The sequence below is a fragment of the Archocentrus centrarchus genome, chromosome 23 (genome assembly GCF_007364275.1).
Source record: "Archocentrus centrarchus isolate MPI-CPG fArcCen1 chromosome 23, fArcCen1, whole genome shotgun sequence".
Taxonomy (NCBI): Eukaryota; Metazoa; Chordata; class Actinopteri; order Cichliformes; family Cichlidae; genus Archocentrus; species Archocentrus centrarchus.
The window spans coordinates 7,119,160-7,142,414 of record NC_044368.1 but is presented as its reverse complement, the minus strand read 5'-3'; the positions used below and the strand labels follow the sequence as shown (position 1 = coordinate 7,142,414).

The 23,255-nt window shown below is 40.7% G+C and overlaps 1 protein-coding gene across 2 annotated transcripts in view; it reads left to right on the top strand.

Annotated features, from left to right (window-relative positions):
* Positions 1–16,260, top strand: part of lin7a (lin-7 homolog A (C. elegans)) — a 47,777-nt gene extending 31,517 nt beyond the window's left edge. The window contains exons 3-6 of one of the 2 annotated variants that reach the window (XM_030719950.1): positions 2,273–2,344; positions 10,071–10,280; positions 10,720–10,931; positions 14,393–16,260. In XM_030719950.1, coding sequence (XP_030575810.1) covers positions 2,273–2,344; positions 10,071–10,280; positions 10,720–10,931; positions 14,393–14,417 — 519 coding nt within the window. In that variant the 3' untranslated portion in view covers positions 14,418–16,260. Of the gene's footprint in view, positions 1–2,272; positions 2,345–10,070; positions 10,281–10,719; positions 10,936–14,392 lie in introns of both variants that reach the window. The other variant, XM_030719951.1, reaches the window with a different exon arrangement.
* The last annotated feature ends 6,995 nt before the right edge of the window (positions 16,261–23,255 follow it).

The window sequence follows — 23,255 nt, the reverse complement described above, 5'->3', positions numbered from 1 at the left end:
GATTTAGGGAGTTATTCTATTCGGCTCTAACCACTGCACCATCACTGCTCAGCTCTAAAACCAAAAGGTGGAGAGTCCCAGGTATTTAAACTCTAGTGGAGGTTGTCCCCTTTGGAGGTGGTTTTTTTGAAACCACTGTGGCACCTTGCCCCACCCTATCATGTGACCGATTGAGGTCACCTGAAGTAAGGTGTGAGTGGGGGTTGAGGCACCTGGGAAGGGATCTCAAGACTTGAAGATGGCTGACAGCTGGTGTTGTAAGCCACCACCTCTGTTCAGTGATGGTCATTCACAGTGGACATAGATGACTTGTTTTCCTACTCTTTTAAACTAGCTGTCTTCCTGGTCCAAAATGTGAACACTGGGATCCTCAAAAGCGTGTCCTTTATCCTTTAGGTGCAGGTGCACCGCTGAGTCTTGTCCTGTTGAAGTTACTCTTCTATGTTGGAGTGGCTGTTTAGTTTCTCCACTGTAGAGGTCTGAGCACTGCACCGCACAGCATTCACAATGCTGTTTAATGTGTGAATGGGAGTTTTGTCTTTGGAATGAAGCAGTTTTTGTCTTAGAGTGTGGCTGGGTCTGAAGTGCACTGGGTTGTCATGCTTGGAGAACATTCGCCTGAGCTTCTCTGACCAACCTGTTACATAAGAGATGACAGTCTTGTTCCATTTCTCATTCTGGTTCTTCCTAGTTGGTGTCTGACCTACTTTCCTGTACATCTTGCTGATTTGATTAAAGCTCTGTTGGGATAACCACATGTTTTAAGATCTCTCTTTACATCTGTGTGTTCCTTTTCTGTCCCTTCTGCCTTTGAGGGAACGTTTTCGACCTGGTGTTGTACGGTCCTGATCACCTGCTGTGTTCCAGTAGGTATCGGTCTCTGTGTGTGGGCTTCCAGTAAACTTCACTGTTGAGGCTTCCATATCCCTCAGTGAGCACAGCACAGTCCAGGAATGGTAACTTATTAATCTTGGCATCCTCCTTGGTGAACTTTTCTTTTTATCCAGTGAGTTGATCTGATCAGTGAAGGCTTCTACTTCTTGGATTTTGATCTTGACCCAGGTGCCATCCACATATCTGTGGTTAGGTGCTACTTTTCACTTCCTCCATGTAAAGGTTGGCTATAATGGGTGACACTGGGGAGCCCATGGCACAGCCATGCTTTTGTCTGTAGAAACCCTCGTTATATTTGAAATATGTGGTGGTAAGGCAGAGGTCTAAGAGTGTGCAAATCTGATCGGGGGTAAAGCTGGTTCTGTTGTGTAAGGAGCTATCTCGCTGTAGTCATTTTCTGACTGTCTCCACTCCCTCAGTTGTAGGTATACAAGTGAAAAGTGAGACCACATCAAAGGACGCTATGGTTTTATCTGGATTTAGCTTAAGTCTGTGAGCCTTGTTGGTGAAGTCAATGGAGTTTTCAATGTGATGGGCTGTGTTACTCACAAGCTCTTGGCCATAGCTGCTATAGCTCTACAGTTGCAAAATGTCATTCTTACATACATACATAATTGAGTTACAGTGTGTTACTCATGTGTCATCATTCACCACAGTCTCCTCTCTTTTATTCTTTGTCCACTTTTAAGGTGTTCTTAAAAGCCACATCTAAACAGGAAATGTCAGCCCTCTGCACTGATTCAGCAAATAGAAAACATTTTTTTACTCAGCTGGACATACTGTTCAGCAGCCCATGTTTTAGCACCAATTCAGTCCCAGCAGCATACTGTTACTTCTTGTTCTGTTGACTTTTTATGCTGTCTGTAACATTGGGACCAAAATATGCCTTGATTTGTCAACCTAAACGTCTAAGGAGACCCTAGCATTTAGGTCATCTCAGGAACACAGGTTTGGCTGTGAGTAAAGTATTCCTACCCACCTGCTGTGTTAACAAGGGGCAGCCTATCAGAAGAAAGCTTGATTAAAGGGAGGGGAAAGGGAGCTAAAATGGCTTGTTTCATACAGTAACAGAAGCACTCCGCTGTCTGCATAGACACGAAATTCTCTTTCTCCTTTATCTGACGAGCTGCTGATAACGCCAATGTGTTTGCAGAAAGTCATCGTGCCGGATCTTAATAGGATTTTATGTTACAAGATGTTATTAAATACAAAGCCTTGAGTGAGGACCTATCATTTGAGTGTTACTTTGAGATACTAGAAGCAATAATATTTCTCACAGCTTAAGATAAGTCAGTGCCATGTGTTTCCTGTGAGGCTGGTGGATTCAGATTTAAACCCACCTGCATTTATAACACCTCCCTCTCTTCATTTCTTTCAGGTGTACCAGTATATGCATGAAACAATTACAGTGAATGGCTGTCCAGAGTATCAGGCCAGAGCAACAGCTAAGGTAAGGACTGTGGTCCAATATTTCTTATGGTAATAAAACCAAAATATATCATTACTGAAAGCTGTAACTAATGAGTGGGGAACTGTCTTTTAATCACTTTTCCCAGTGATTTCATTCTCATCTGTTCATTTGAACAAAGCTGAATGAAATCAGAAAACTATGTCATTTGATAATGGGCCTCATTAAGAGCGTGCGGGTCATCAAGCAACTACACACGAGTGCCAGTTTTCTAAGAAAAAAACCAAAGCCTCACTGCTAGTCTCATATGCTGAGAGACTGTAACATGTAACATTTATTAAGTTTTATTTTGTTTTTGTGCTAATCTGTGCTAAATATGTGCTTAACTGCATTATGTAAGACATAAATTTGCATCTTTTATTTTCTTTAACTGCAAGCTTGCACACCTATTTGTTCACTGCCTGAGCTAATGTGCTGTGAAGGAAAATTAAAGTTAAGCTTTTTCTTTATGTATCTGGTATCCGTGTATGTTAAATTCACAGCAACTCGCAGTATCACACATGCAAAACAGGCAGGACGTGCAGATCGACGAGCAGCTAGCTGTACATCCTTTGGTAGTTAAAAACACTAGTTAGTGCCTAGAGGCTTTTTTTTTTCTTTAATTTAAACTTGGAAACAACAATTTGAAATGATATCGATTTAAAATGGTTAACATTTTATTCATTTGTTTATTTGGAAACATTTATGATTCATGTTTGTCCTGAAATAAACTCGCCGGACAGTTTTTTTAGGTACACGTGTTCAAGTGCTGGTTAACAAAAATGTTTTATCAGCCAATCACATGGCAGAGACAATTTAGGGATGGTCAAGACCACATGCTGACGTTCAAACCGAGCGTCAGAATGGGGAGAAAAATGATTTAAGTGACTTTGGATGTCGACAGGCTGGTCTGAGTATTTCAGAAACTGCTGATCTACTGGGATTTTCCCACACAACCATCTCTGGGGTTTACAGGGAATGGTCCAAAAAAGAGAAATATTCAGTGAGCGGAAGTTCTCTGTGCCAAAATACTTTGCTGATGCCAGAGGTCAGAGGAGAACAGCCAGACTGCTTCGAGCTGATTGGAAGGCAACACTAACCCAAATAACTGGATTACAATCAGGGCATGCAAGCATCCTGCCTTGTATCAGTAGTTCAGGCTAGTGGTGGTGTAATGGTGTGGGGCGTATTTGGCACATTTTGGGCCCCTTATTACCAGCTAAGCATTGTTTAAATGCCACAGCCTACCTGAGTATTCCTGCTGACCATGTCTATTCCTTTATGACCACACTGTACCCATCTTCTCAATGCTGCTTCTACATTTTACTGCAGAGTGAGACATGTAGAGGATGAAAATACTGTTTTTAAATTATGACTTAAGATTTTACGCTATTTACATGTGGAAAAAAAAGGTGTATGTTTATGCATAGTATCTGGTAGTCAAAGGAGTCTTATAGTTAAGCTTTTGCTGTAGATTTCTTGTTTAGTCAGTGTGCTTTAGGGAATTATAACACGACTCCTAAGGTCAAGCAAAGTTGGAATCAATGGCGTCAAAGCGCATTTCACTAGAAGGCAGGCACTGCGGAACAGAATGATCAAAATGTTTGTTTGAAAGGCTGAAGTAGAAGCTCTTCATCCTTGGCTCAACAGTCATCAGTTAATTAATGTCTTTGATTTGAGCTGTAAATCTACCTTTAATTACATATGTTAGCTCCCAAGAGTCTTCCAGTCAGCAGCTGCTGGATTTTTTTTCAACACAGATTTTTTTTCTTATACACAAATACAGCTGCTAGACTTTACCTTCTGAATGTTTCCATTCATGAGCGTTGATTTAATTACAATTCAGTGCTTAGAACATGCAGGTCTTTTGAGTGAGAGGTGATAAATGCCATGGATGCCAGTTGTCGATTGTTAAAAAAATATATGTATCCTTTTTATGCGTTTGTTTATTTATCTGACTATTTAATATTTCAGACTGATTTTTTTTTTTCTTTGCTGGCTATTTAGAAAAGGTCACAATAAAGCCACAGGTGAAAGACGTGCACTGTGTGAGTGGAATAAGCAGATTGTGGTATTCAAAAGCGATGAGCTTGACCTGCTTGACTCCAGCAGGACGTTTCATCCGCACATCACAAGCGAGAGACACGAGCTTTCATGAAAGAAAACAAAGAGAGGGAGCTCGCCTGATTTAATGTGGAGAGGAGGAGGAAGAGAGGGGTGGGAAGTGACGAGGATCACTTATAGAGTACGTCCTTCATTGGCTCGGTGTAGAGTCCGCTCCTCTCACCGCCGGGAGTGGGTGGAGGATGAGAACAGAAAAGGATGACATAAGCAAAGGGAACATAGAGAGGCTTCAAATGATGAGAGCTGCTTGCCAGCCTTTTTCTCTTTTGTTTGGCTCCACTAAAGCTGCACCTCCAGAATAGTCCTGCAGAGTCTGGTAAATTGCGATTCAATACCCGTTTAAAGGAATAGCTCAGTATTTTAAGAATTACACCTTTTCACCGTCTTGCTGGGAGTGTGATAAAGAGATCAAATCCACATACCTACTGTTAAATATTGAGTTAGAGCTGGGAGGCGGTTAGCAGAAGGAAATGGCTAGCTTGCCCTTCAAAGTGAAAAAAAAATACTCCTTCCAGCACCTGACAGGCACTAATACTGTATGTGTTGCTTGTTTATTCTGTAAACTGTAAACTGACAATTTTTTAGATGAAAGGATTATTTCCTATACAGAGGCACACTCTCATGAGAGGGAAACCAGGCTATTGGGGCCCCCAGTTTTGCAGTGGCATCTACAAAAACCACTTTATTTGTCACATACATATACATGCAGTGAAATTCATTCTCTGCATTTAACCCATCACACACATGGAGTATATAGTACACACAGCACAGCATGGAGCAGGGGGCAGCCAAAGGGCGCCCGGGGAGCAACCTGGGGGGGTGGGCTTGCTCAGGGACCCACAGTGATGCCAGCCCGAGGATTTGAACCAGGGTCCTCTCAGTGACGAACCCTCTTCTTCTCCCCTAGGCCATCACTCCAGGAGTCCCACTTAAACCTTCCATAAGTGCACTATACAGAGCACTAAAGCTACCTTGTCATCCAATATGTGGGGCTAGTTGTGACTGTCTGATATAGTTCATAGAAGCAGTTCCAATTCTAGCTGCTGTACAGTATGATCTTTGGGACTGGTTTTACAGGAAGACTGGCTGTGTGACTGAACTAGAGAGTAACTGAAATACACAATTCTTTTTTTCTTTTTTTTTTTGCTGCGGTACGAAACAGTTTTGTGAATTGAATCAAACAACCTAGAAAAAAATAGAAATTTTGGCCAACACTGGAGTAGCCGTTACCTCTAAGCTAATCACATAATTAATATTTCACAATTTGGGAACTCATTGGTTATTCTGCTGACTTGGCTTCTGGCAGTAAAAAGCAAATTTTTCCAGGTTTCTTGTATAATCAGCGGACGCCTGGGCCGTGGGTTTCAGTTCCATTAACTGGTAATTATTTACAAATGCAACTAAATTTATAAAATTATCAGACGATAATTTTCAGATTAGTTTCAACAAATGCGATCCCTGTTTTGAGCTCCAAACAAAGCACACAAAGTCTGCTTAAGCGTGATTGATCATTTCCATTCCCATTTTTTATTTGCTTTCTGCAATAATGTCGTCGATGTAGCATCTCGGCATGCCACAGCCACCAGGAGTTCACGGCAAATTTGTTTCCATCGCATTCGATCTTGTGCCATTTCACACACATTCTATACGTTGCAAGTGTAGGTGGGGCGGTGCAAGGCATAAGGAGCATCTCCACAGTTGTAGGGCAGTGGGATTGATTGCAGGTTTGTTAACATCTGATGTTTTCACTGCTTTTTAGGAGTGTTGCTTACCATCTGGCAGGTCTGGGATCAAGCAGCCAACAGAAATCTGTTTGCAAAGAAACATTTGAGAACAAAATGTTTTCCCCTTTCAATACTTTCTTCAAATAACATAAAATGTGATGGCGGTTAAAATTTCTGATCCTTGAGAAAGCTGGCTGTTTCCCCCGCACTCAACAGGCCTATTAAAGCTATCTGGTCTAATCACCTAATCATCTGACTTCATACATTTTTCATCTAAATCATGGCAAGAGTGAATAAGCGTATTTTCCCAACCTGTCAAAATATTTTTCAACCCACTAAATATGACACTTTTTTTTTTTTTAACAAACTCTGTTCGGGGTTTTATTTTTCCTCTCAGAGGGAAGGCTTTTCTGTCAACAAAGACAATCTTGTCATCTTTTGGAATCTTCTGAAGCTTCTCGCGTGTGTTCCTTTGTCTGATCTTAAAAATAACATCTCATTAACGATTAGGAGAGATGTTATTTTTAAGTCATTTTCTTTGTCCTTTTGTCTAAGAAGAAAGCAGGAAGACATGATTTAAGCTTTGAAACTATTTGCCTCAGACTTTTCAAAAGTTACTTCTTCTAAATCTGCAATAAAAACGCACAAATTCACTGGGCAATTAAGCACACAGCTAAGGATTTGAACTGACTTAGCTGTGGGGAGCTTCCCATCTGGGAACACTGGATATTTTTGAAAGTGCTTTACTCCCTGCAGAGCTTTCCACTTGGACCACAATTGCACACAATCAGCATCAACATATGGGTAAAGAAATTCATACTGTATGGCGCTGAGAATGAACCGCAACAGTGATGAAATACATGACAGAGTTTTGGTTTATCTGCCTCTCAAGTGTTTTAGTTAGAAAATCTGCAGACAGTTGAGATTTGTGTTTCACTTGAACAACTCAATTCACTTTGATCGCTTTGTTAATTTAATCAATTCAGCCTCTAATTTCTGGCCCAAGGCTTTTATTACTGATCTTAAAGAAGGCAGAGATTATTAGAGCACAGAAATAAACAAAACAGGCTGATTCTAAAGTGACACTAGATACATTAAGCCATACTTTTACAGTGTTGCGTGCCTACTGAGTATCCTTCAGCAAATTTTTCATTTAAAATGCCCCCTGTGTGTGAGAGTCACCGGCCATCTGCCAGATTGTTTTTCATTCACAGAAAGCCCGATAAACTTGTGAAGGTCGATGTGCTGTGAGGCCTGGGTGGCGACGGTATGCATGCTGAGGAGCTGCCTCCTCAGCGGGTCAGGGAGGGTGAGTGGGAGCAGCAGAAGAAGAAAGGCGAAGGACAGAGCGACAGGAAAAGAAAGGAGAAGGGGAGTTGCCATAATACAATAAGCAGATTAATAGGCAGCAAGAGAGGAGAGATAAATGAGCAGAAATAAATGTGGATCTGAAGATGCATATGAATATGGAAGAGAGTACAGATGTGGGGATGCTGCCTGGAGGGAGCCTCAAAGACCTCCAGTTGCCAAGCTCCTCATCTGCTGCTGGGAATTTCGATTCACATCTGCAAAATCAAAACAGAACTCATCCCACCCGTACTTTCTTATCCTTCCTTTTCCGAGTCTCACACACCGTAAATGATGCTGACTTAACAGCGAGGCACCTGTGGCATTGCATCTGTGGCTCTTTGGGAACAGGCTTTCTTTTTCTCTGTTCATCTGTCATCAGCTTTCCCAGCTCGGCTAACAAGCCACTAGGTGCTTTGTCGTAAGCGTACAAGGAGCGTGCAGCTTGGCTTGTGAGTCAAAGAAACTTCACCCAGCTGGAAGGGATACAGGAGGTGGAAGTTAGATGTGTTAATCCATGTGCTTGGAAAACCAGAGAACTTCTCATGTGGAGTCTAAATCCCCCAGCCCAGACCAAATCCTAACGCTTTGTTACAGCCGTCGTCGCTGAAATGAGAAGGTGCATCAGAGGTTCACAGGCGGCTTCACAATCACTTTGTAATACTTCAAAAAATTGTTCTTCCTTTGCTTTCATTTTCACAGCACAGAAGAGAATGAGAAGCTGGTGTAAGCTGCAGAGCTTTCAAAAAGAATTGCTGATTTGCTTAAAGATGTAGTTTGCAAAAGCTGCAAATCAGATTTCAGACTGATTTCTTTGCATCGTCTATAATGAGGGCGCTATTTAAGAAGCTGGTGTGCATGTCTGCCTCCTTTCTCATCTTGATTATGCATTTACCTGTACTGTGTGTCATGGTCCTGGGCCGTCTGCCCAGCGTTTTGTGTTTTTTAGTTTATTTTCCCTGAGTGTTTAATTCCCAGTGTGTTTTGATGATCTTGTTCCCTTTGTCTCTGTCTCCCCTGCTCCATGGTCTTGTCTGTTTTGTCCTGATGTCTTGTCCCTGACCTCCTGTGTTTTCATGTTGAGTTATTCCTAGTGTTGTGACTAGTCTGCGTCTCTGCCCCGTGTCTGTGTGCCAGTTCCCCGTATGTAGTCTGCGTGCACCTTGGTTAGTCACTTCCTGTATTATTTTGACAGTCTTGTGTTCCCTGTGCTTTGTGTCTAGTTTTGCTAACCCCTGTTATTAGTTTCATTTGCTTCACCTGTTGCTCCCTGCTGTTTCCTCTTGCCCTGATTACCTGCTGTGTATTTAAGCCCTCAGTGTTCATCTGTTTCTTGTCGCGTCGTCTTCAGTATTCCCTCGCTGTGTGTCTCCCTGCTCCTCCTCAGGTTTTGGTTTAGCTTCTTCCCAGTATAGGTTTGTTTTGTATTCTGTTATTTTCCAATAAATCCTGTTTTGTGAGTCTGCATCCTGGGGTCCAATTCTGCCTGCCACACACACGCCATGACACTGTGTAACCCAAAAGGAAAAGAAATATCCTGCCTCTCAACCCATGACAGCTTGGATAGGCTCCATCCCCTGTCCCCCTTTCCTCTGTGACCCTAAATGGTAAAAATGGTTAAGCTGATGTTTGTTTGCATTTATTTTCCATATTGGGAAGTTAATTGTAGCACCTGGAACAGTTCAGGTATCTACTCAGATAACAAGATCAACCCATGGATTTTTCAAGTTTGCCTTTCTGTCTTTTAAACGTGCTGTAATACTGTTATTATCATACGCACAATGCTGATCCATAGACTGTAAATAAAAAATGGACATAAACAAGATTTAAAGAAAGAGGGTTGGATATTATGAAAGCCAATCAAGGTAGCAACAAAGTAACTACGCCCTAATTTTTTTTTCTCTGTATAAAACTTAGTCCTGTTGATGTCTGTTGTAAAACTTGATGTTCATTTTGTATATTAATACAAAATGAACATCAAGTTTTACTGAACAAGACTTGAAACTATTGATTCGGGCTATAAATTCATCAAGAAAGTGTTTACTAACAAGAGCAGTGAGGTCGTTTTTTTCATAGATCTCTAATCAAATTTTTTCTTTTAGCATTCAGAGCAGCTGCCCCCTGCTGGCCATTTCAAATAATGCAGTTTTAAGCAAGGAAGGGCTAAAGTGAGGCCTGGTGTTACACTATGAATATAATTATGTAATTTCAAAGAACACAATTATGTGCAGTCAAAGCTCTTGCAGTAATTATAAATGTACTATACTCCCCCTCAAATGGCTCACCAGTGGTTTGGTCCATTCCTTCAAAGGTTAATATAAAACGTGTGAGAGATATTGTTCTTTACTAAACCCCTGGGTTTAAGGCACTCCCATGGACATTTGCATATTGCATAGCTGCAATATTAATTTCATTGCACACACAAGGTTGAACCTTGTATTGAATCTTGTGTGTGTCAGGAGATGTATGTAGAAGTGTCTAATTGGCCGTTGAGATAACTAAGAAACTTTTTTACTCCTTTTCTCTTCCTTCAGGCCACAGTTGCAGCCTTCGCAGCCAGTGAAGGTCATTCACACCCGCGGGTGGTGGAGCTACCTAAGACGGAGGAAGGGCTGGGCTTCAATGTGATGGGCGGCAAAGAGCAGAACTCACCTATCTATATCTCCCGCATCATTCCTGGAGGCGTAGCTGAGAGGCATGGCGGCTTAAAGCGAGGGGACCAGCTCTTGTCTGTGAATGGAGTGGTGGGTCTCACCAGAGTAATGTTTTGATCCAGCACAGGGGAAAAGAGGATCAATGGATTGAAAGTAGAGTGTAGATAAGCTTCTCAGACCCTATTTAAGCCTGCTTCCAAAAATATATATCCCCACTGAAGCATTTTTAGCAGCTTCTTGCCAAGTATTTGATTTCCAGCTTGATATGTGAGTCAACAATCACAAGAGTTATTGAGGTCGAAATGTTGCACATGTTGTGAATGAGGAGCAGAAATTTCTTCCACTGCTGGAGAGATTTGAGCAGCATAAACTGTAAGCCAAGCCTGCTCATTCCACTTAATCACAAGGTGTTAAAAATGGGGGAAATATTTTTTTTCCTTTGATGAAGGGTTACTATTTTTTAAAAATATATTAAAATCAGCTCCTTTTAATATTCTGCTCTTTCTGTGTCTCTATAACCCCCCTGCAGAGTGTAGAGGGAGAGCACCACGAGAAAGCGGTGGAGCTGCTGAAGGCGGCCAAGGACAGCGTGAAGCTGGTAGTTCGCTACACCCCCAAAGTACTGGAGGAGATGGAGGCTCGCTTTGAGAAGCTGCGTACGGCCCGGCGGCGTCAGCAGCAGCAGCTCCTCATGCAGCAGCAGCAACAGCAGAACATGGCCTCTCAACAGAACCACATGTCGTAGGTGAGGCGCTTCATTGCTTTAAGGGTGAGGGGTGGGGGGGAGGTGGAAGCTGAAAAAGGAAAGAGAAACACTGCTGGGGAAAAAAAAAACATTTTTAATTGAGAACATAACTTTAAAAAGTTGTGTTTATTCACGATGAAGATTACATAAGGGAACTGTCCAGCTCCAGGTGATCAATTAAAAATTTGACAGAATGAGGAGGGTTGCAGCCCATTTCCACTGAATTAATGACCTGAAGCCAAGGAGACCTTTGGACCTGCACAACTTGCAAGCCTGCTAACCAAGTGCTATCACGTGTGGCACAATGCCACCAGCACTGCATTGAGTCCAAAAATGGGTATAACCTGTCATGGTCCGGGGTCCTGTGGACCCCTTGTTTTACTTTTGCTTGATTTTATCTGTTCTGTTTTGGGTTTTGGTTGTGGGGTTTAGTTTGTTATTTCTAGTTCCTTGTGTTCTCCCGGTATTCTGTGTCAGGTCTGCGTCTTTGTTCCCTCACCTTACTTCCTGTTTTATTTTGATAGGCGTATGGTCCGTGTGTATTATGTTCAATTTTGCTTCCCCTTGTCTCATCAGTGTAATTTGGTTCACCTGTGTTCCCACCTGTTTCCACTTCCCTCATCAGCACTCCTGTGTATTTAAGTCCTGTGTTTTCTCTGCCTGTTGTTGCGTTGTCATTGGGTCGCTTCCTGGTGTGTGTTGTTATCAGTCAGTTACTCAGTTTGTCAGTTTAAGTTTGCTCCCTTTATTGTTCTGCCGCCCTGTTCTCAGCAGTAGAGCTGCGTTTTGAGTTTACCCTCTGACTCTGCTGTTCTGCTCATGACAGAACAGCAGCAGCTCATGACATTAAAGACATTAAAGATGGGATTTTAAGAGAAAAGTTCACTAGGAATGATTTTTACTATTCCTCAAAGATCGTCTGCTCTCAAATGATTGTGTATATTCATGGTGGAGTTTGCAGAACTTTTTAATGGGAGAAGTACTCCTTATATTTGCATGGTTCTCCTGTTTGCTTAAGCATCAAATCTCAGATGCTACTGCAAACATGTTGCATATCTATTCAATCCGATTCAATTTTATTTATATAGCACCAAATCACAGCAAAACAGTTGCCTCAGGGCACTTTATATTGTAAGGTAAAGACCCTGCAATAATACAGATAAAACAATCAGATGACCCCCGATGAGCAAGCACTTGGGAAGTCAAAACTCCCTTTTAACTGGAAGAAACATCTACCAGAACCAGGGTCAGGGAGGGGCAGCCATCTGCCGCAAGAGTTGAGGGTGACGAGACAAAAGATACTGTGTGGAAGAGAGCATCTCTGTGTTATCTTCATTGTTAATGGTAGTCAGCAAACAGCTTCTAGCCTTGTTGCTATTGCAGTATGCCTCTTCGCACTGTGAAGTTCTGTCCGATCTGTCTTAATTATTGATTTGGCCACTTCTTTAATAGGTATATTTTGTTTTTTTCAGCCTTGACCTCACATTGAGAGTTACAGTGAAAAGCTACCAAACACAATTTGAACACTTGGAATCAACTCCAGATTTTTTTTTTTTTTTTTTTATCTGCTTAATTTGTCATGAAATAACAAGGGAACAGACCACACCTGGATCGATAGTTTTATTAAACCTGTTGAAATAAAGCTGAAAGTCTCCACTTCAGTTACATCTTGATTGCACACCACCACAGAGGATTTGAAATCAAACAGAGGCAAAAAAAATAAATAAATAAAGTGCTATTGTCCAAAAATGTATGGATCTAACAGTATTATCTTCCTGCTTCAACACTGATTTTTGTTTTCTTAAACTGTGGCAGAGTTTTGGATCAGAAAGTGTGTGCTGCTTTTTGGACTTGCGTGCACTAAAAGAAATCAAAGGTGGATAGGGAATGCAGATATCTACAGAGACTACACCTTTTATCAGTTTCTGTATGAGCATGAGCAGGGCCTCAGGCTTGGACCTCCCAGCTGTTCTTGTTTCAAGGTGACCGAGCTTTTATTGTCACAAAATTCTGCTGGATGAATTATTCATTTTATATTTCATATCATTTCCAGACAGTGTACTTTTACTATTTAAAAGAAAATGTTTTTGTACCTCTATTTGCCTCATTCCTCGGTTGTTAATCTCATTTATATATTTATTTAATGTCAAGTATATTATGAAAACTTTCTCCTGAATGTTCAGGCACAAAAATGCAAAACATTTTGCAAACTAACAATGAAAGAATTCAGTTGGAGAACAGTGCAATGGAAACAAGTTCAACTCTTCTTTTGAATTTTATCCAGCATGCTCTATTTTGCCCATGTAAGCACTCTTATAGGCTCGTGTGCAGGTATAGCAGACATGTGCGTCCCAGCACAGAGCCTAAAACCTCAGTAGTATATTTTGCAAACTGAGCAGCCTGTGTCCTCTGTGCAAACATTACTGATCCTTCTTCTTTGCTGCCGGTGATTCTGTTGTAAGGGTTGTAAATAATTCAAGCTTAAACCGATTACATCTGTGGTTCATGCTCTGCAGGTACGCAGGTGCAGCCTGGAGTGTTGTTACTTGTGAGCTAAAGCTGGATGGAGGCTCTAGCTCTGCCTTGGTTTAGACAATATTTTTACAGTGCCAAATTAGAAGAAGGCCGCGCACTGCCAAGCAAAACTAAACCTCACTCTTACTTACTGGAGTGAAAAACACTAAATTTTAAAATCAAAAAGAAAGTGCAGGCACTGCTCAGACTGTGAAGCCAAGTCATATCATGCAGTGCCTGGTTCGGTCTAGACTTCTCAAATTATTTGCTTGGCGTATTAGAGGCATGTGTCCAAGATCTCTGTGGCATTTCCTGTTTGATGCTAAATCCCCCCCAAGCATATCTCTTGTCTTGAGCTTGGTGCGCCGCGGCTCAGGAAGCCGTTTAAGGAGTTTGTAACAGTGTGTTGTGGCAGAGCCACAGACGGCGAACTGAGCAGGGATCATGTTTTATCAATGTCGGCATGCTGACCACAGCGATCCGCTTTGGAATCCAAGAAGCTGCTGACCGAGTGACAAGAGTGCAACATAAGCCATTCTCTGTCAGAGTTTCTGAGGGTTTTCTCTCTGTATTAACCAGCATAGACTGTATGTAAAGGTCACCATCCTTTTTTTTTTTTTTTTTTTTTCTAATATTTTTTTGGGGAGCCAGAAGTTGGTTAAAGACATGCATCCATAAATGGCATTGGTGCACTGCACAGAGACAGATACCTGCAAAGTAATTGAATATTAAGACGCGGAGAAAAAAAAGCAGAGTCTTGTTGGACTGTCTTCTAGTTCACACAGCAAGACACTAAGGACACGTTGGATAGATTATGTCTCTCGTCTGTTTTGAGAGTAAAGTAAACTTATGAGTAAATGAAAATTTAGCTTGGTTTCATTTGGTGCAGCTGTGTTTCACGGCATTGCTCTCAGCTTGTTTTTCTTGTCTTTGCGATCTCCAGGTTGTTCCAAAAGAAGAAGAAGTGAATGAGAGGGAAAATGTGGATCTTTTAGGTCATCTGTTTGCGTTGAGGATCCCAAAGGCATCGCTCCATCACGGAGGAAACCAACAAGTAGAAGACTCTTCCACTCTCTCCCTACCAGTGTACCACTGATTACTGAGCAACAACAACGAGAGCGTTTGTCCTGAATTTGGTGCTTTGAAAAACAAACGTGAGGGAGGCTGACACTGAAAGTTTGACTTTATATTCCCTTTTATAGGTTCTTCACCCCAGTCGTGACTTTTACTGAATACTCCTTTTCCTGTGTTTGTAGTTTGGTTTATTTATCCACTTTGTTTGCTTTCATCCATTACGCAGTGGATCCTTTGCCATTTTGCCATAGATATCATTTGTACAGTGGTGTTTCTATTGATTCCTCTACTGGTGCTTGTGTCTCCGTATGAATGACCATTGATTTCCTTTTTTTTGTGTCCTGTTTTTGATGAACTCTTTTTTACCTTCTATACTGTAGCAAGAAAAGATTTTGTATCTTGTAGGTTTAGCAATAACACACATTTTTGTTTTTGTTTTTTTTGTTTTTTTACATTTTACCACTAAATTCACGACCGTACATATACAGACTTCGTGTGCAAATGTAAATCCTTGTAAAGCAAATCGTGTCTTATGCACTGTAAGGCAGCTCCTGAGTCTAAATCGATCCTATGTGCCATTTAAAGAGATTTAGAGACAGCACGTACAGTTAATGTGCAATAACTGCGATTACAAATATGTTATAAGCTACTCCCAGCTGAAATTTATCTAGAAAATATATGTTACAAGGAGGTTCAATTCAGTCGTCAGAAATCCTAACTGTTCCCGACAGATTACCAGAATGTAATCATTTTAACGGAGTGGGAATTAAAGGAATATTGTGTTTATTTTTCCAGACCTGTGTATTTTATAGTTTACAAGATCAGAGATTTAACATAAAGATTTATTGTTCCTTTTAAATATTATGTATTCTTTCTATGATGTGCAGATCACTTGAAATCTATTCATTGTATAACTGCTAAATACTAGCACATAGTCCATGTGGATGTGTTACCTGCATTTTTGTTCTGAGTGGAGTGTTTTTTCCAGTGGATCTGTTGGAGAAATCCATTTTCTTTATCATCCAAGTACCTGAACTCCAGAGTCAAAGTGGTCTGTGTTTACTTTCGTCTCCATCTTTGGTGAGCTTCTTGTGGTTTTCTGCTCCGCCGTTCCCCGAGCTCACTTATTTGTATGTCTTTTTTTTTTAATCTCTTATTTGTTTAATGTTGATTTTCTTTACATTTTCTGCAGCTGGCTTTTTTTTTCTCCTTTATTTATCCCAAACATTAAGCATCATTTCCTGAATGTCAGAGGATTTTTACCCCATGCGGGACTCTGTGAACACCTGTATGCTAAGAGCAGCTCATGTAAAAGCTGATGATGTTATAAAGCTTCATGGAAATATTACAGATAATTTCTTCAGAATGGCAGCAAGTGATGATTTCCTTTTCATCTTTAACCTTTAAACCCAGAAGAGCAACAGACTACATTAATGTGACTATTTCCCAAAAAAACCTATTGACACTGAGGTCTACTTAATGGCAGAACACTGGTATTAGGTGACCTTAATGTCCAGGTTTTATATGATTTACAATCATTTCTGTCCTTCACAGTACATCTTAATAAGACAGATCCCTTTTTGTACCTTTAATTTATCAGTACTCTTTCTTAATTGACTTGCATTTTTGAAGCGGATGGTCCTGTATTTAACGTAAAGATGAAAAATAGACAACAAACTCTTGATATGCAATTGTTATACATACTATATTTGTATAAATAAATCTATGTGCTTGTGTACAGTGATCAACTTGTGCAGTCTTCCTTTATATTTCACATGGTATGGTAGCCTAGCACACCGGGTCCCACACCCTCCCACTCTGTGATGACTGTAACTGCATGTGGAGTCACACTTGTGGCTGCTAAAGGGTCTCTTACTTAAAGGGAAGAGCAGAATTAGAGCATGCTTCAGTGCGCCTTCAGTTTTGGTTGATTGGTTTTAGTCAGTGGTAAACTGGTAACACAAATGAACTCACATGGTGTCACTTCAGCGACTGATGTTGATCAAAGGCTACTGGCGTGCTTGGTGCTGGCATGGACGGCTATGAGAGCACCATCTCTGATCTGATTATTCTTAGAGGAAATCTGACTGGACAGAAGTACCAAGATGAGGTGCTTCAACCTGTATGTGTGCTGTTTTTGGGGCAGCACCCCTCCCTGTGTCTGTTTCAGCAGGACAACACGCACCCTGGCACTGCCAGAGTAGCAGAGGCCTTTCTGCATCCATTTAGTCCCAGTATGTTTCTTATTGAACATGCCTGGGACGTGCTAAATCGATGTGTTCATCAGATACAGCCACAATGACCACTGCGCCGCTGCAGGCTGCACTCATCCAGGAATGGAGAGCAATTCCTCAACAACAGATCCAGACACTTTTACAGTCTATGTGCAGACAGGTGACTGCATGCATCACGTCCAGTCTATAGGATCTATTCAAGACACAAACCCGTTTCACTTTTTAACTAATGTGCTTAGAACCCCTCACGTGGACCCTATTTTTGTAAGTGGGTGAAATTTATTCCACAGCCCTTTATCAGCTACAAATTACAGAGGTCGCAGACTTGGTATTGAAGGGCTTTATAACCCACTTCCACTGAAGTCTAATTGGTTTGTAACAGTACTTAATGCAGCAGACCCTCCACACAAACAAAGTGAAAGTGTGTCAGGGCTGGGACAGGACTGGGCTTTATTATTCAGGCATCTGTGAACACTGGCACCCGGCGAGAGGTTGATTTATTACTCACTGATAAAGTATTTTATACAAGTGTATTAGATATATATTTAGATTCTGACCTCATCAATCATTCATGTAGGCCCTGTGTGGCAATAATTTTAGCTTAGCTGCTACCCTGGGGCATATTTATGTTTTAAGATGAAGCTGGTAAACTGACCCAGATGCAAAGCACCACAGAAGCAGGCAGGCAGGATCTAGAGTAAAAAGTCATTTCAGTGCTGCATAAGAGACATCTCAATAAGGCAATCCAAAAACTGAAAGAGAGGCACAAAGAAACAGTGAGCTGGATCATGAACTCACAAAGACACACAGAGAGAAAATGGTGTATGTATGTGTATATGACACACATTAAAAGGGGACATGATCGTTTGCATATTTTTTTGATCATAATTATGCACCTTTAGTGTAAATGAGGCAATCCTATAGCCTTGTTTTTCCCTTTCCTTATAGATGGGGAAGAGTAATGCAATAATAAATTTGCAAACTGATGCAAATTCCTGCTGGGTGGCTCAAATGGAGGTAAATATGCACCCATGCAAGTTCACAATATTTCAATATTTGACACTGTATTGCAAAAGCCTGTTAGCTGAGATTTTCCCACAGATGCCAGCGACAATCACTAATCGAAGGATAAGCTTATATCAGGATTGCTGGGAAGCTGGAGCAGTATGATTCAACTTTACTCTTGTATATAGACAGAAATAAAAAATGAACAGGGCTGGGGAGGAGCAAGCAAAATTGTAGGATTTTCTGGTAAGTCCTGAAAAAATGTTGCTGGAACTTGATTCCTCCATCAGTTGTACTCATTATGGCAGTCAGGGGTGAGTACTTCTGGGTTGTGAAGTGGTCCAAAAACACTTCAGCAAGGTGAAACCTCACAAAGAGCTGTTTGTGGTTCACACCTTGTCGGTATGTCAGAACAGGAAAGGCGCCGTCCACCTCTTGAATTCCAAACTAGCACGTGCTTTGCGATCTGCGGTGGCTCTATAGTGTGGTGGTTTGCACATTAACCTAACTAAGCAAAAGATCTCCTGCTCAATCCTGGGCAGAGGCACAAATCCCTTTGGGATTATGCGAAGAAGGGCATCTGGTCAAAAATCTGCCAAATTATTCATGTGGAGTGAATAAGGGAGCATTTATTTTTAGTTACAGGCTAGAGCTGCTTCTGCTAATTCTAACTGAAAATGGCTCAGTTTGATTCCTTATTGCAACATCTGTGGTTGAACCAGAGACATTATAAAACAGAGAGACATGAGAATCACAACAAACATTTCGGAGTGAGGTGAATTTTTTTTATAACTCATCCACCTGGATAACCGACCGTGTTGATTATCAGATGCTTCAAGCATCGGTCATTAAACCAGCTCTCTTCACTGTGTGTGTGGTTGGAGCTTCTTCTTCTAATATTATGGCTTGTTGTGCAATACAGACCATCCCAGAGGTTTGTGAGCACTATTTAGCTGATAAGATATATAGTATATGCTTATATGCAGCTTGGTAACCAGTAGGTGCCATGTGAGGTAACTTCTGGCTCCAAAAAAACAACATGGCGGCAGTCAAAACAGTAACTCTGAAGCATTTAAAGGTTATGTCGCAGTGGCCATTTCCATCTTTTATACTGTCTCTGGTAAAAACACGGTCCTGTTTCCTGAATGAGGCGTGCAGGAGCAGCTGCATTTAAAGCTACAGACACTCAAACAGCCTGTTCACATTGTGGAGACATGTGATTTTTTTAACTTGTTTTAAATAAGAGGGGTAATATGGGATCTTTAAAGAGATATTGGGGACTTAGAATATTGCAGTCTTTTCAATAACTGGTTGCTGAGTGCAACCTTTTATTTGGAGACTCTGGCAAAAATGACTTCAGGTGCCTACTCGATTACAGCAGCTCGGGTCTGATTGTGTTTCAGTGATCTAAGTGTAGCTGCTAAAAGGTCGAGTGATTACACCTTGTGTACTGAATTGTGCCCCTGAAGCTTTATCCAGGTTTTTAACCTTGGAACAGTAAGTCATCAGCCTTTTTTTGGATCAATACATAGAACAGACTCTGAAACTAATAAAGAGACCCTTGTAAGTGGAAGGTGCTAAACTCAAACGGTGACAACAGAAGCACAAAGCAATGTGTTGTTCATTGTGTTTCATACAATAAATGCTCTGTTAGTGCCATCCGCCACCAAATAACCGATGCAGCAGATGATTGAAGCCTGTAGCAATAAAACTCAAGCATGTGGGTGACATTAATGTAGGTGACATATTTCTCACCCGTGTCTACAGATGGTAAAGAGAGCTTGAATGTAACACTTTCTCAAAAGGCTCACTTCTCTGGCTCTGAGACAAGATAAAGATGATAAAACAATCTGAATATTCTCATCGATTTCTTTCATTTTAACTTTAACTTGTGATCTCATTTGTAATCTTTTATCCAGGAGTGGTGACACTCCAATCCTGCTTTAGTAGGGATATCAGTTTGGATGCACTGCTGTCAGCCATTCAGATTTAATACAGGATGACTTCAGGATTTTTTTTTTTACACAACCAAACGTTTTGTGCTATTTTAACAAAATAAAAATTTTCACTGAGCATGCACACAGAGAAACTTTTTTGCAGCATAAATTAATTATTTGCAAATGAAAGTGAGTCCCTATTTAAATAGAGATGAATCACCTTGACATTCATAAACTTCCTCCAAGCAGAATAATTCCTCTGAGAAAGAAAAAAGAGAAAACTGAAAAACATTATTAAAGATTAAGTAAATAAAAAAAATATGAAATATATAGTAAGACCTTACCACACACCTTTTTTTGAAACAAAGATGTACCTTACAACTAATATATGATATTTGTTGTTTCATCGTTTTCTGCTTTGTTTTGTTATAGGGCACATACCAGCCCTTTTTTTTAACACCTTGCTAATGTCAGGTTGGACCCCATTTTTTGCCTTCAGAACTGCCTTAATTTGTTGTGGCATACATTGAACAAGATGCAGGAAGCATTTCTCAGAAATTTTCATCCATATCGGCATGATAGCATCAGATACTTGCTGCACGCCCATGATGATAATCTCCCATTCCACCACATCCCAAAGACGCTCTATTGGATTGAGATCTGCTGGATGTTCAAGAAGCCAGTCTGACATGATCTGAGCTTTGTGACATGGTGTGTTATCTTGCTGGAAGCAGCCATCAGAAGATGGGTACACTAAGGTCACAAAGGGATGGACATGGTCAGCAGCAACACTCAGGTAGTGAGTTGGTAGTGAGGTCTCCTCACCATTATACCACCAGATGCCAGAACCATTGATATAAGGCAGGGTGGGTCAATGCTTTGATATTCTTTCCTAATTCTGACCCTACCATCTGGATGTTGCAGCAGAAAGCGAGACTCGTCAGACTAGGCAACCTTTTCTGAATTTTCGTCCACTTTTGGTGAGTCTGTGTGAACTGTAGCCTCAATTTCCTGGTCTTGGCTTACAGGAGTGGCACCCAGTGTGGTCTTCTGCTGCTGTGGCCCATCTGCTTCAAGGTTCAAGATAGATAGGTAGAACTTATTTGACAAAATATCATATGCAGCAAAAGAAAACTGTATAACCCTCCAAGCATTAAATTGTCTAACCGCACTGAGCTATCAGCGGTGTACAGCAGTAGCATCAGCGAAACATCAGGTTTAACATAAACATATGTATTATAGCGTTGCTCACAGTTCAGAAGTGTGCCTAAATGATCTCCTCTCCCTTTTCTGCCTTTGTAGTTCCTCACTTAGAGAGTAGCATCACAGATGTTGCCAGAGGGCAGATTTAATTCTCCAAAGACCCCCGCAGTTAAAGTTTCATTATGAGATCAGTATTTCCCCCGAACATGAGAAAATATATGAGTTACTCTACAGACACACTATCAAGAGGATCGTTTAGAGACAGCATAAATACAAGATCTGCTCTTTGAAAATGATCAATAAATACATGAATATGGCTTCTCACGTGCAGGACAAATACAAGAAACATCTCTCTCTTGTGGTCTCACAGAGTACTACAGGTAATGACTGTGCTGGCCTTTGAATAATGTTATTACACTCGTAAAAAAAAAAAGAGGAGTCTCTGTATACCGTACAAGCCTCAAATAAATAAATAAGACTAGGATGACAGAAAAATGTCACCCCTCATAGTAACAAATGCAACCTTCATGCGAACTTGCGTGGTGAGGGTGAGATTCATGAATCACAGGTAGCCATGGAAAATTACATAAGCGACATTTGTAGTGTAGGTTGCAGCTGACAGCAGAGGTTAGTGAAATACAAGCCTCTGCTAGAATGTTTCATTGCACTGTGGCTGAGACAGACACACTGTTTAACTGCTGGTGTTTGTTTTTGGAGGGTGTTGTATTCCTGGTGTCTCTGCACTGGCAGATTAAAGTGTTCTTGGACTAGTCATCTGGATAAACACTGGAGGTATTTGTACTCATATTTCTCATATTTATTATACTCGTATTTGCATTTTATGCTACTTCTTTCAGTCACCTGTTTCTCAAACGATTTTATCTTTGTTGGATAAAAAGTGACTATCACAAGGATTTAATGGTATTATTTTGTATTACACGGGCAACATTCATTAAAATGATCCAACAGACATCACTATGAAACCTCCCTATTTAATTACATTCATTTAGAGTTTTTTAGCATTACAAGTCTTCTGTAATGCTAAGTTTAAATTGGATGTTATCTATTAAAATATGAGATAATTTGCATGAATAAAGCCAAGTTCAAAATTCTTGTTTCATTTTGCTGACATATTAGAGGGAAGGGTTTTACAGAAGGGGCTTTAAATTCTCTTTTATCACTTCATAAATCATAAAAAAAAAGTCAACAGGCATTTTTTTATGATGAATAAAATGTCCTACAAATGATACACTGAATGATACATTAACAAACCCTTCTGCATAGGGAGGAAAGTTTGGAAAAGTTTGTAGGCTGCAAGAGATAATGATGCAGCTATTTCTGCTCAGAATGTGACAAAAGAAATTTACTATCAAAATTAAACACAATTTATGGGTAAAAACCAAACAGCTATCAACATTAAACTTCCCCAGAATGTTTGCTTAACACATTTAGGCACATTAAGTATTTAATCTAATTACATAATTTATCTCAATTGCAATACATTTTTATAGTCAAAGTGCAGTTAAAATAAAAAAAAAAACCCTTAAATCTATTTTTTTATGAGAAAAAGCTTTAAAAAATACACAAAACATTTAGTGTTGCCCTAAAAATATGGCCACTGTCAGAAATATGTTGTTATCTCATTTAAACTTATTAGAAAGTCTTTACCATTTTATGCTTTCATGGGTTCTCTCAGTTTTGCCTATTGTAATTATTTTGTAACCTCTTGGTCACATGCAGCAGCAATTAGGCCCCTCATGATGGTACACAATCGGTCAAGTAAAATACTGGATAAGAAGCCAATGCAATGTGCTTTAGAGGGTCAAAGAGAGTCAACATGTTAAGTTTTTTATCATTATATTTGTTAAGCCAAAATTGACATACAAATGATTTAGTTTAATTTAGTTTAGTTTGCAATACCCACATCAGTGGCCTCAGGATCACAGCTCTACTCTTTGCAGATGATGTGGTTCTTCTGGCCTCATCAGGCAGTGACCTGCAGCATTTACTAGGGTGGTTTGCAGATGAGTGTGAAGTAGCTGGGATGAGAATCAACACCTTTAAGACCACCGTCCTCAGCCAGAAAAGGGTGGCACGCTCGCTCCGGGCCAGGAATGAGTTGCTGACCAAGTGGAGGAGTTTAAATATCTTGGGGTCTTGTTCACAAGCGAGGGGAGAGTGGAGCACGAGATTGACAGATGCATTGGCAAGGTGTCTGCAGTGACGTGGATGTTGTATCTGTGAGGTGTTTCTGGCATGTTCTATGGGGAGAAGCCCCAGGGCATGCTGGAGAGATTATGTCTCTGGCTTGGAAGTTCCTTGGTATACCCTGGATGAGCTGCAGGAGGTGTAC